This window comes from Ischnura elegans, chromosome 2 (assembly GCF_921293095.1).
Source record: "Ischnura elegans chromosome 2, ioIscEleg1.1, whole genome shotgun sequence".
NCBI classification, from domain to species: domain Eukaryota; kingdom Metazoa; phylum Arthropoda; class Insecta; order Odonata; family Coenagrionidae; genus Ischnura; species Ischnura elegans.
Genome location: NC_060247.1, coordinates 8,436,541 through 8,450,995, shown reverse-complemented (window position 1 = coordinate 8,450,995; position 14,455 = coordinate 8,436,541). Strand labels below are relative to the sequence as shown.

Sequence of the window (14,455 nt, the reverse complement as noted above, 5' to 3'; positions counted from 1 at the left end):
GAATATTTTGATAGGATTACCGATTTCACCTACTTGAAAATTCATCACTTCCCCCCATTTCTTTGACTTTGTTCTACTATTACTGAATCATTTCATATAGGTACTCACGTTCCGTTGTTTCAAACGTCATTACGTAAATATTCAAATGACTTTACCTTGGAAATTCTGCTTCGTTTGACATGATTTGAAGCAATCCTAGCATAATCCCGCAGCATATGCCAAGTGTGTCATTTCAGTGGTGTCAATCTCTGTTCAGCAGTTAGGGCCCCCGCGCACTGGCAACTTTTACAAAGCAACTATTTAGTTGCTTTGAGGAAGTCCCTATGGAACACACAGTAGTTGCGGCAACTAAAAAGTTGCCCGTGCGCGGGGCCACAGTCAATTTCGTGTGTTTCATTTGAACATCCACAAAGCAACTAAATAGTTGCTTTGTAAAAGTTGCCAGTGCGCGGGGGCCCTTACTGGAGTGAGTCAATCGCAAATGGTTAATCATTGGTCATAACAGAAGTCAGTCACGACCATTGTTGGCCCCTGCCCTTGTTGGTCCGGGCATACATCTATCACGGCCGATATCCATTGCAACTGATATTATTTGAAGAGACAAATTATGTGGTATCTAAGAGCTGCTGGTTGATAAAACGACCTACTTGGGTCATGAGAGTTAAACCAGAAACTTAAGTCGAGAATAATCGAGGACAGACTTCAGTTGCAAATGACGAAAAAGATTGTGTTGTTCGTGGGAGTGATCCCATCCATCAGTTAATCGCAAAGATTATCATGATTGAGCATATTAGTCACTCTCGACCTACCCATCACTATTCACGAGGTTTTTTTTTGTTTAAAGTCTTGTGAATGACTCCGTTCCTCAATTAAAGGTTCCCCCTGAATGAGTAAGCGAGTCACATATCTAATTATGTCTCCAAATCGTTAAAAGTAGAGATGGGTCGAATAGCAGATTTTTCTCGAACTCGAATATGGAATTCGAATATTAAATCATTGCTCGAATATTTGAATGCCTCGAATTTCGAATACCTCGAATACTAAACGATGAATGCGGGAATGTTTGACTCGGTTGCCTATGCAGCAGGAAACACAAGATTTTGGGGAGTAATTTTGATTTCCTTTAAAGGATTCAAACAGGAATTTAGGTGATTAAAGGAATATTTTAATTTTATGGAAACAATTGGGCATATTCTGACAAATATTTCTCGGGTTTGCATCCAGGTTAAAGCTTTTATGCAAGCCGACGTTTCGGAAGACGACTTGTCTTCCATCCTCAAGGCTGTGTTACTTTATCGAAGTTCAATTTCACACTGAACTGGATCGACCGTTTACCGAGGACAACAATACGGCTCAGGTGTCGTCCGATTGGCTGTAGGTCTTTTGAAATTCTTCACGTTTAACCCTTATGTTTTTCATACAGTTGATAACAGTTCTCCATGTATTGCTAAGATGAAAGCCGGTGTCCCGATTGAAATTTTTGGGATTGAGGCGGATCTCTATTGCTTCCTTAACTACGCGGTCCCAGTAACGTTGAGCTTGGCAAAGGATTTTGGTGTCGTCCCATTTAATAGCATGGTCTTCATTAATGCTGTGTTCCGCCACGGCCGACTTTTCTGGTTGCGCTAATCTGAAAAATCTCCGGTGTTCTTTCAGCCTTGTCTCAATCGTTCGGCCTGTCTCCCCCACATACATTTTACCACATTCACAAGGTATTCCATAAACCCCTGGTGTCCTCAACCCAATCGGATCTTTCACCCTCACCAAGCGGTGCCTTAATTTAGGTGGTGGCAGATGGACAGTTTTGATATTATACCGTGGTAGAATGCGGTGGATCTTACCAGATATGGTTGACACATATGGGATTAAGGCTTTTGATAGCGGTTTTTCAGGCGGCTCATCCGGGCAACTCTTTTGTTTTATGTTGAATCTGCTTAGGGCCTTAAAAATCCCTTGTTTTCCATAGCCAATCCATAAAAATGTTGTCTTAAGGTGGTCTAAGTCGGCTGGTTTTATAGCACAACTCATAAATTGTAACTTGATATATGTTTTCGGAAAAAAATACCGCATCAACTTCCTAGAAGCTCTGCTGCTCATGTTGAGTCTCGACAGAATGCTAAGTCTCCATCGTATTTTGACATTTATTTCCTCGCGTATAATGCTTAAATAAAGTCAGAAATGCGTGGCGTTTGGTCTTATTCTTTTTTTAATTACGCACTCATTACTAAGATTTCAATCCAATAAAGGTGTAATATCAATTGCCGAAAGTCGTTATTAGACACCTTTTGGGCTAATAGGTGATTCATGCAGCAGTTGACCTCCAGAAACGGGGAACTTTGAAGCAGGTAGGCTGAAAAAGGTCAGTGGGGGAGATAGAGGGAAGGGTGAAAAGCGATTCTATTTTTCTCCTGTAACTTGATATTTTCTTTTGAAGCTTTTAATTTATGGTCTTCGTAATACGAGCCCTGTGTGAGCTGGGACCTTTTCATCTTTTGTTTGATTTCGGAGAGGAGGAAAGCATCGGAGGGCGAGGGCTGATGGATGGAGGATTTTGGGAATTGTGCTACGTATTTACTATCTCCTGGTGGGGAAACCGGGGATTTTTGAATTTTTTCACCCAATCATTTTCAGTTCCCCACGTCGAACTCTTTTCACCGCTCTAATCCACGAATTTGATGTAGTTCGTCAACTTGCCTATAACGGCGTTGCATGCACTAAACGACTAGAGTTCTTTACAATTTTCCGAGTCAAATACGACAGTGTACGGAGTGAAATTCAAAGTATTCGAAGTATTCGAGAGCGTATCTTTAGCATAATTATTCGAGACCTCCAATATGGTATACTTTCTAGTATTCGAGGTATTCAAGTATTCGTGGATTCGCATTTCCTTATTTTAATCTTGAGCTCCAGAAACTTGGTTCACTGAGCTGAGCATTCTGACATGAACACATGTCAGAATGGGGAGGATATTGTTTTTGTCCTAGCTTACCTTTCCCTTCCATCTACCAACTTATTTTAATGAATTGTGATTTTGGCTCTGAGTGTACAACCCATTTGTTCATGTGCTGACCAGTTTCGAACCTTATCTTGACTATGTCTTTCACCTCACCAACCCAGGCTGCTGCAATTAATGGATGGTTAAGTTAGATTCACCCTTGGGGTAGAAATGACAGAAATCGGGAAAGTATCTAGCCAATCACATGACATCAGCAAGCATTGTGTGAGCAGGGAGCAGATAGTGGTTTGCTGGATACTTTCCTGCTTTCCTCCTTTTCAGCGATTTCACTTCCTTTTGAAGCCAGCTCTTAAGCTTGTGTGATTCAAAGTCTTCAATCCGGAGTTTTGTCAGTTGAGTTTCAACCTAGGGAGAGACAGTTACGGACCAAATACTTAACGTGTAGATTTGGTTTTAGCATGTGTGACACTGTGAAACTCCATGTTAATGGAAATTAAAATAATCTAAATGGCATTTAACCTTGATTGTGATAGCCTTGGCTTTCTGTGGCACAGTTGAAATCTGTCAGTGTTATTAAAAATCTGTTATCACGCGCTTCATTGATTATTTCCCTGCTCAGTCCTCATGTTTCTTGGTATTTTACTTGCAGTGTCACCTTCTCCATGATCCATTTCCAAGAGTTAGGGTGATGGCTATCCATACCCTGACCAAATGCCTATCACTTGTGAAGCAGGTGCCTTGCAGTGATGCCAATATATTTCCAGAGTATGTTCTCCCTAATCTTGCCACGGTAATTTGACCTTCTTTCAAAATTCTCTGATTACTAATTGCTTTGTAGTGGAACATGCTTCATTTGTAAATTATTGTATGTATAATATTTATGAATAATTTAGCATTACTTTGTTTAAATTGTATTTTGAATTAGTAAAATTGGACAATGCAATATTTCCATTGGGTTTTATTTCGACATGACGTGTTTCATTGTTGCAAACAACATTATCAAGTGCTTACAGATGTTATTTGTAACAATGAAACACATAGTGTTAAAATAAAACCCAGGAGAAATATTGCAGTGTCCAATTTTACTAATATTAAGAACTTCCACCTCATCGTGCCTCACATCATAAAATGTGTTTTGAATCATATTAATACAAGTACATATTACATACAAGTACATATATACATGTAATCCTTTGTGTCTGTTAAATAGATAATACATGATGATGCTGTCATGGTGAGAGCTGCTTATGCAGAAAACATTGCCCACCTGGCTACCACTGCTCTCAGGTTGGTCCTTTTTGTTTTGTTCTAGAATTTGGAGGGCATTTCACTGTATTTTAACATCCTCCGTTCTTCTTTATCAGGTTTTTAGAGCAAAGCCAGCTGAGTGTGTCAGAATCAGGGAATTCATCTGGGGGAAGCCACAGGGGTTCGGATGCATATTCAAATCGGACCAATAATGCAGGTGTTTGCACCAGTGGATATGATTCTGAGCTGCAGACACTGCACCAAATGATTCAAGACACTGTAGCGACGCTCCTCACAGACCCAGAAAATCTTGTTAAGAGGACTCTAGTTGAAAATGGAATAACTCAGCTTTGTGTATTTTTTGGGAAACAAAAAGGTTAGTCTATCCACTTGTTTCAAAGTCCTTACAATTAGACAAGTTACAATTAGGCAGTTGACTGAACAGGCAATATTTGCTTATTTCAATTACACCCATGCCTCGGATAGCGCAAGGGATGCGTTCCTTGGGGTCTTAGCGCTGTACGAATTTACATTATATGAGAGCGTTTTAACATTGGGAAGATATGGATGCATTCCTGGTAGCATAGGCATTGGGTATCGAATTTCCTCTGAACCATATATATTCCTATTAATAGCCATAGAAAACCTTAGTCATCTTTAAAGACAGTTCTAAATTAAAGACAGTTCTAATACTAAAGACAGTATCTCTAAACCTTAAATATCTTTAAAGACAGTTGGCATGCATTCAAAGACTTACTCAAGTAAAAAAAAAATTCGTACGGGCTTTTGAAATTCCCTCCTGTTGTGCAGGTAGGCTATCTGCTACCTCAGGGGTTTGTAATGCATTGCCGGCAGTTGACGATTTTTCAAACCAGCCTAAAAACAATTATTGTGTTACCCAGGCCCCTTTGTCGCTCATCCAAATAATAGGCTAGTGCTAATTTCAATACCATTTCATTGCTCGCAGAGTTTGTGAATGATTAATCATAACTGGCTTTAATGTGAAGTCCCCCGAGGCATTAGCAGCTACGTGAAACAGTCTTTAAATGCCTTGAAAATGGACCCAGATTTCCTTCCCTGACAACGAATGAACGTGATTGCATTCTTTTTCAAAGCAATATCGTCTCATCAACACTAAAAACTAGTTGAGGGGGAAAGGAGCCACTTTCAATCACAGCCTGGAGTTCACCAGAAAATTTTGAAGTGACTGCGCTATCAACACTTGAAGTTTCACCTGATATTGCCACACTGAAAATACCTGCTTGTTGTTTAAAATTCTGGAACCAACCGGAGCTTTCACAAAATGTCTTGGAGCGATTACCACATTGTCTTTTTGTAAAGATTCGCAATGAATTTTCCCTATGTGTTTACCACTTGGTTGAAGTTGGTGCGGCTGAGGTCACTGATGTTTTAACTTCATCTTTATTCAGAATAAGGTATCGTGAGCTTAAACTTCCGGGCAATATTGCTTTGAGGCTCTCCATTTTCTAAGCAATTGACGTCTTTCAATTTCTCTTCTAGGTTTATGGTTTTTCTTGATAACTTCTTCATTTTTCTACCGGCATTCCTATTTATTGCCATTTATCTCTTGGTTTTTACTCTGTATGGCTCTATCGAAATCACCTCCCACTGCAGAACTGTATTCTTGAGATGCTGAGGGCCTACAACTGCTGGGAGGGAATGAAGCCATTGTGTTTGAGACTCTAAAGCAGACCCTTTTATGTGTTGATGCTATTCATATGTAACTCGGCCACTGCTCCATTTCTCCCCCGTGAATACCGATGACCTTGAAGGCTTCAGCGTGGACCCTGTACCTGAAGTCGACGGCCCAATATCTTATGACGGCAAAAATTGCATCTCAAACTGTATTTCCTTAAATAAACTCATTTCCACTAGCTCCATGCTTAATAAATGTTAACTATTGTCATTCTGTTAAGAAGACGAGATAAATTACTTCGGTAGGCCAGCTATTTGGACCCAATGACGAGTAATTCTTTTGGCCATTGCACAGCAATGGATTTCGGTTAATATATAAACAAAAAAGAAGATTTGAGGCAAGCAATACTATTAATATCTGTAAAATGATAGCAATTACTTAGTGCAAGATCACGTTTTATCAAGAGAGCGTTAAAGTTTTTTGATTAGGCTACACTGCATTGCGATGTTTCCCCGAGGAACAAATTTGCACTATATCGAAATTGCACTAAGCAAGGCATGGGTGTATATGTGATGAGTATTGTGTGTAAGCTTTCTTATAGATAAACGTAAGAGGCTTATTATGTATAAACTTCTCACCACATGTGGTAGAACTCTGCTGACAGTGCTCTACACTCTGGAGCTAGGGGGTTGGTGAGACGTGCTACCCTTGCTTTGAGACTCTGCCTGCTAAGTTTCCATCGTGGCATATGATTGTTCACCTTTTATGAGTTGAGCTGGCGTTTTAAAAACAAAATGTCTGACAATGTGGTGGTGTGGGACTGAAAATCTGTCTGGCAGAGACCTGCCACCTATTTTTCGTTTTAGCCCCCATGGTATAGAGATTTTATAGCATGAATGACCATTACTTGAAACCCATGGTTTATACTTTTGAGTAGTGGCCTATAAAGGTACCAATTCTGGGAAAGGGTGAAATGAAGGAAATCAAGGTTTTTAGTAGAATGGACTTGATAAAATTTGGGTAATATTGGGGAAAATGTAAAACTTGAGGGGTGCTAAGAGTGGGTATCCCTGTGACTTGGTCTTCATAAGGAATAATAATTTGCCACGTATTGTCTAGAGTAAAAAGTAAATATGTACGCTATAAACTGTGCTACTGATTAGTCATATATGGTGTAATGAATGTCTTAGAATTCTTGTACTTTAGCCGTGGTAGTCTTCACAAGTTGGAATGGTGCTTCTGTGAAAAATGTGTAAGCATATTTGTTTAAATTATTTGAGATTTTGGGCTAAAATTTTTCGTTCGTCTCATTTCTAATTAGCAAATGATGTTTTGCTGTCACATATGATTACCTTCTTGAATGACAAAGAAGACCGACACCTTAGAGGATCATTTTTTGATTGTATTGTTGGAGTTGCAGCGTATGTTGGGTGTCACAGCTCTCCCATTTTGTGTCCACTTCTTCAGCAAGTAAGTTTTTAATTCCTTTCGTGATCATCCTCTCTCCTATTTAAAGGCTCATTTAAGGTCCTACACTTGGTTCCTAATATCTTTGCAAGTGAAGAGATGTGACTAAAATGTACTGGTCTGCACAGTGACCAGGAAATCCAAAGGTTCGTGACCGTTCTATTCCCGGTCCAAGGGAATTATTACTCATGGCAATTCATGTATATTTATATTATTTATTACACCACCGTTCACATGGCATGCTTTGAAATATTACACACAAGCAGGTGTTAATTAAGGGAAAATTTCTCGGCACTTGACATTCCCATTACTAATAAGATGATAATGGGCATAGCCTTGGGTCTTGGAAATACAGTTGTTGTCCTCAAACTTCCATTATGTTAACAATGTGAGACTACTTGCTTAGTTGTCAAACCTAAGTTGCCTATCTGTGCCTCTATGTTTGCTGTTTTTCCATTTTAACCCATTGGTCAGGTATACCTTTCACCAACTCAAGGACCAGTTTCTGTGTGGTGGCCGACCATCTTATGGGGTGCTGAGCAGGGATTGTGCTCACTCCTCTCCATATCTGAGCCCTTTTGCATTGTTTGAGTAACTGGCCTGAGACACTCATGTTCCGAGTTTTTCCATGAAAAATGCAGCTGCAAGAAATGCCCATGTGGCAATACCAAGTTAGCTTCATGTCTTTTTTACTATCGGTACTCTCCATACCCCATCTGCAGAGCTGACCGACATCATCAAACGAAGGTTACCTCTTGCTTTAGCCCCACTCCCTCACCCACAAAGACATTGGTAACTGAGTAAAGTACTTGTTGCCATTCAAATGCCATTATTACAAGTTTGGGTCCTCACTCATAACTAAAGACTAATTATTTGTATTCATTTCAATGTTTTTGGTCTTGGTGTAGTTTTGTTCGAGGACTGTCCAGAGAGTAACAGACTTATGAAATAAAAATAAAGTGAAAATAACAATTTTTATCGTATGCACTTTGAAGTTTAACTCTTTGGCTATTTTTATCCATAATCACCATTTAAATTTAGGCATTTATCATGACGTGGTGCTAGCCTTTCAAGTAGAAATCTGCCGCCTGCAAGATCAATCACTTGTTTAGGTCCTCTGGCATGCAGTTCATCGTCATTGTCAAATCGTTGCATGATGAGGCATATCTTCATGAATGGGAACAGGGGTTAGTACTTCAGTGCTAAATGTGGGCTGTACGGCGGGTTATTGAAAACTTCCCTTTCCAAACCATCCGAGAGCTCTTGGGTTCGAACTGCCATGTGTGGACAAGCATTGCCGTGGAGAAACAAAACTTTCTTCCTGAGTTTTCCCCGATGCTTGTTTTGTGTCGCGCATGCCTATTTCCTGAGTGATTATTCCTTGACCGTTCACATAGCAAATCTGGCTATAAGTTTAAATTGGTTTATGATTGGTTTAAAACTTATCATAACTCACACTTGACAACTGGCAGGAGTTTAAATTGCAGCGCTCATTTTAACACTCCACTGTGTACAAAGGTCGGTAGGCACGATACGCAAGGTACCCTAGCTGGTTAACCCAAGGAGGAATGAAAAGTCATTATGACATCATCTTGACGTCATTTTCAAGTCATGGCTTGGTAGTCACGGTGACCTCAAAATGGTCCCTTGAAATGACATCCCTCGTGACTCATGATGATGTCAATATGACCTTAAATGACTACCTATCATTTTGACCTCATTTTGACCTCACTTTGACTATTTGTGACCAAACCTATTTGTTCTTCTAATGACAATTCATGCTATAATTTCTGTATTTAGATTATCATTTAGGGATAAATTAAACACTTCAGATATGAAACTCAGCCTTTATTAGGATTTATTGCAACAAAAAACAGATAGATTTTACAAGAAGAAAATCCTCAGGATTTGTTTTTAATTTTCCTTTTAATGTTCCTTTTCTCCCTCTTCAAATACAAATCGAGAAAAATTATCTACATTGGCCATTGCAGTTGATTCTGTAGCATTTCCTTTCCCTTCAGTTGCCTCTAGTTGCTAAAGCAATTTTGTTGATCTTTGCCTTCTTCTTAATTACTATACCCTGAGGGAAATTCTTCTATCGTGGGACTGCAAACAAAGGAAAAAATAACATCAAGAAGCTGAAAGTTTCTAATTTTGATGATACATAAAATAGAAAAATTGATACTAACTGCAAATAGCCTTATTGATGCAGGGTTTGTTGAACATAATTTTTCCAAGCTCTCCATCCCAATTGATGCAGCGAGCAAATTCATATTTCTGGTCACATGGGCTGAAAACTCCATCAGTATGATCAACTGCAATTTGTCTACGATGTTAAACCTGTGAGAAAGGAAACCAAAATGAATTTTAAGTTTAACATATGGCACAAGAACGGAAAATAGAAGGATTAATTTGATGGATGATGTAGAGCGGATAACAGTCAATTTACTCACAATGATTTGAAGAGAGATGAGGTTTTTAGGAGCTCTTCAAAGTTGTTTAAATTCTTCTCGTCATCCAGAGAAGTTTTGGCATATTAGCTGCTTCAAACATCTCATCTTCTGGAGCAATATAAAGCAAATTTTCATTTCCTTTTCCTCTCCTATAAGGTTACAATCTCTTGTCTCGTTTGTAAAAACAAGCGTAAATAATCCGAGAAATGGCATATTACAGTGAAACAAACGCTCCATTGTTGATTTGAAATGAAGACCGATATTTATTATTGGCCATTATTCCCCTAGTAACGCACGTACGAGCTCTCACCGAAAATATTATTGAAAACGGGCAGAGGCTTAATTATTTCTTACGCAAATGCAGCAATCAGCGACGATGAGTTATTTAAAACCCGCGGCGCATTCTAGTTTAGATATGGCGCGTCACGGATTTCCTTCGAAATATTTTGGCGAAATAGGTTTGTTCCCGGGGACTTCTTTGCGGTAAAAGCGAATAATAGACCATTTTAAAGGAACAATTATCATATAACGTCATTAAATCTCGGACGAAAATCGATAAAAATATCGAGAACAAAATAAATCACGATAAATATCATCCGGTATCCATTAAAATATCACGATATATATCATCCGATACAAATATCGGGGCCCATAAAAATCGCCTACCGATAAGATACCACGATGTATCATTTCATAAAAAAATCTCCTGCCCGATAAAAATTTGCCTTCAGATAAAATATATCACGTTATATAATTCGATGAAAATATACCTCCTATTTAATATCGCGATGTACCATACATTAGTAAGTTTTTAACGCACCGATTTATGGTCTAGCATAAACGAAGGCCAACCCTATACATATTCCAGCCATAAACATTTTCCCAAACTAATTTCCCGATGCCAAAACATGATAATTTATTGTGCGCAATGACGCAATCGGGTGATAAATCACGATGTTTTATCGCGGCTGCGGCTTTTATGAAACAATGAATCGCGATATTTTATTCAAGCAGCAATTTTTATTGGATGATATTTCGTGATATTTAAGCAGTGCCGATTTTTTTATCGGATATTCTAGCGTAGTATTTTATCAAATGACGATTTTTATCAGGTCCAATATTTGTTATAGCGGATGATATATCTTTATATTTTATCGAAAGGATATTTCTACCTTATAATAGTAGTTCCGTAGTATTTTATCGGAAGACTATTTTTAACGATTCCGATATTTTTTATTGGCTCAGTTAATTTATCGCACCCAATATTTTTATTGGATGATATATCGTGATATTTTATCGGTTCCAATATTCTATCGGTCCCAATACTTTTATTGGGCCCTATTTATCGGACAATCATTTATCGATAATGTACAAAACTCAAATTAGTATTCCCGATATAATTAATTATCGCGATATTTCACGATATATATCGCCCAGGGCAAGTGGCCCAGTCACGTCTTGGGGTATCAATAGGGGAAGGGAAGGAGGGGAGGCGCCTTAAGGGGCGCCGCCTTTCAAATTTAGGCCTAAAACCTGGCTATGCCACTGAGTGACCTATTGGATGTAGCCGCTGACTATAGGCAGATGGGTCCCAGGGGTTTAAACCTGGGGTGAAACTTTGTGCTCCCCAAAATTAATAATTATCTGTAGAACTAGCCCAGGGAAAGGAACTGGCCCCCCTCCTTAAGGTGTGGTATTCGCATGCGTGGTTGTGTCAGGGGTGAGCTCTACCCTCACCTTCCCAAACCAACCTTCAGGTTGGAATGCGGGGAGAGTGAGTATCGTAGAGAATATTTGACAATTTTTTTTTATAGATTCTCACTTTTAGTGAAAACTTGTACATATGAATTGAAAGTCAAAATGACGTCACTTTGACATCAGAATGACCCGCAAAAAGTCACCTTCACAGTCCTGACTGAATAGTGACTTTTTGTGGGTCATTTTGAGGTCAAAGTGATGTCATTTTGACTTTTCTTCCTCCTTGGGTTGTGTGTACAGAGTGTAGAAACACACAGATGCCAAGATAGCTGTGTTAGTCCCACCCAGTGCTGCGCTATGACAAATTGTCTGTTACTTCTTGGATAGCCCTCATAAGTCATTGATGTTTGGGACTAACAAGAATTCCTCTCTGTGGAATCCAAGTGCTAATTTCTAAAGCCTGTTATCTGGTTGTGTAGCCTTATGTTGAGTGCTCTTGTGTGATAAATAACGTATTTCAAGTATGAAACGAATGTGATCCCTTTTTAAAAAGTGTCTAATGCAATTCTTCTCACTGATATCATTTCTCCATGTAGGGATTAACTGATTTAGAAGAATTTGTGGTGACCAAAGCCATCAATGCAATGACTGCTCTTGCTGAATTAAGCCTTCTTCAGAAGCCAGCTCTCTATGAACTTTTGAAGGAAACCACATGTTTCTTGGTTCATCCTAACCTGTGGATCAGACATGTAAGTTTTCAATGTGTAATTTTAATGTTATTTATGGTCGATATTTATATTTATGGCTTACTTATTTATGATTTTAAATTGTGTCAAAATAGTTTTCGGAGTGAAAGTAACATGTAAAAGTGAGTTATTGTGTACTATGGGCTCCTGTGAGAGATTGATTGGTCATACCTCCATTGATTAATGCGTTGTAATTATTGGCAAATTAATGGATTTTATTTTCTATTGAGTTTTGATGGTTGTATCACTCATAATAGAGGATTAAGCTCCACTGGTACCACAATCGCCATAGCTGATTGGGGTGAAATGTCTTTCCTGATGGAGAACAATGCTATTTGCTTGTTCAGATATTTCTTTACGGTTTCAGTATTATTCTTTTGTTCTTTTAGGCTATTGTTGGATTTATCAGTGCTATTGCAAGGACTTTGAATCTGGTAGATGTCCAGTGCAAGGTTATGGCTGTTATTCAACCTTATCTGAAGCATCCAGTCATACAGATTGACAAAGAGGTAAGTAAAATTCGTAGATAACTATCTCAATAATCCCACAAAATGTACTTGACTTATACTTTAACTTAAATATGCTTTTTGTTTGCCATTGTAGGTGCTATTGCTAAATGCGTTAAAGCCTCCTGTACCACGAGTAGTATATGACAGTGTTGTGCGGTGCCCTGATATCGCTCCGCTCCTTCAAGCCTTGGCAGACAGGCATGCTGCTCGTTGCACCATGACGTACCTGCCTCCAATTCCAATGGGGAACAACTCGGACCCATCGACTCACACTTCCCTGCGAAATGTAAGAGCTCTGTAAGAACGTTTATAGGTGGTGAGAATAGTGGTGTGAAATTCCTGGGTATTATTAACTCAGGGTCAGTAGATAACATTTTAATTGATCCTTGGGTGTCGTTGGCATGATGACATATGGGTCAAAAACTTTAATTAACTGGCTCCTTAACACTTTGTGGCTTTGTATTAGTAGTATGATGCAAAATTGAGTATTTTTTAATCATTGGCTTCAACAATGGATTTTATATGTAGCGAGTATTAATAGCTTTTATTTTTGGTCATTTTTGCCATTAACTTTGGAAATGACTCAGCATGTCAATTGATAGATGACTTGCTCTTATTCTTTTTTAAAATGAACATGTGTTTTCTATTTCCTCTTATGGATTTGCTAGGTACTTAAAAGATATTCTACTTGTATTTCTCCGTCATTGGAAAACTTGCAGATTTAAACAATTATGTGAAGACATGCGTGCAATACAAGCAATTATATATAGGCATGCATCAGTCATTACCCCATCTTATTTTGCCTTATCAAATAGCCAGTTAATGAGAGAAATCAAATATTCTGCCCAATTTAAGTAAATTTTTGTGCATTTGAAAAAAAGAACCTCATTCTTTGACTTCATGGCAGTAGGTGGTATGTACCTTTGTTGTCATCTCATATGCATGTTGCGTACTTCTCGACTCTTAAGAAGATTTGTAGTTTTAATACATATTAACAAGGTTTCAAATTAAATTTTAATACATAATTAGTCAAAAACAAACTGAAAAGCAAATTTATCTCTGAAACTGATGAGCCTATCTCCACAGAAAAAAATCAATTAGAGAGAGTAGAACCATTTTTGTAACTAATTATTTTTGAATATTCACCCATGAAGACGTTAAAATAATTAGAAGAAGACATAAGGTAATCAATGCTGTATTTTTTTAAATCTGTAGAACTGCAACATGCCGAGGTAGGGCCTTGCCAAAGCAAAAAGGTCTGCCTAGTAGGCTGAGAGGGTAGAGTGAGATTTATGCGTCTGCTTATTGAAATTTCATTAATTTAAATAATCCTACATCGATCATCTTAAATATTCTAAGCTGAATATTTGAACATTATGCTAAAATCACTCTAATCTTGCCAACTGATTTTTTGGAGACTGAATCATCGATTTAGGTGATGCCTTTGTTTCTCTAATCACTTTCTAACATATATACTATTCTATTAGCATTACTACAATCACAATAAATTAAGAAGAATTTTATATAATATGCGGAAATAAAGCTGCATGTCACCAAAGTCGTACGGTCCACTACAGAGTCAAAAACCAGGACACTAAGGACTGCAGATTAATGCTATCAATCACCAATTTAATTTTTATTTCTGTAACAAGGAGGCAGAATTCTTACGAAGGTCGCATACATGATTACAAAAGCATTACATTTAATTTGGGTTGCCTTTT

General features: G+C 38.3%; 1 protein-coding gene and 1 long non-coding RNA gene across 2 annotated transcripts in view; one reads left to right on the top strand and one right to left on the bottom strand.

Annotated features, from left to right (window-relative positions):
- The window catches only part of LOC124153354 (phosphoinositide 3-kinase regulatory subunit 4), a 59,114-nt gene that overhangs the window by 8,088 nt on the left and 36,571 nt on the right, over window positions 1-14,455 (top strand). Inside the window, exons 9-15 of the mRNA XM_046526465.1 lie at window positions 3,606-3,746; window positions 4,167-4,243; window positions 4,321-4,580; window positions 7,183-7,331; window positions 12,076-12,228; window positions 12,615-12,734; window positions 12,829-13,020. Of these exons, the coding sequence (XP_046382421.1) occupies window positions 3,606-3,746; window positions 4,167-4,243; window positions 4,321-4,580; window positions 7,183-7,331; window positions 12,076-12,228; window positions 12,615-12,734; window positions 12,829-13,020 (1,092 nt within the window). The remainder of the gene's footprint in view (window positions 1-3,605; window positions 3,747-4,166; window positions 4,244-4,320; window positions 4,581-7,182; window positions 7,332-12,075; window positions 12,229-12,614; window positions 12,735-12,828; window positions 13,021-14,455) is intronic.
- Window positions 9,222-10,719, bottom strand: LOC124153355. The gene is made up of 3 exons (XR_006863631.1): window positions 9,782-10,719; window positions 9,518-9,668; window positions 9,222-9,434 (listed from the first exon to the last, which is right to left on the bottom strand). It is a non-coding gene; the product is annotated as an uncharacterized LOC124153355 (long non-coding RNA).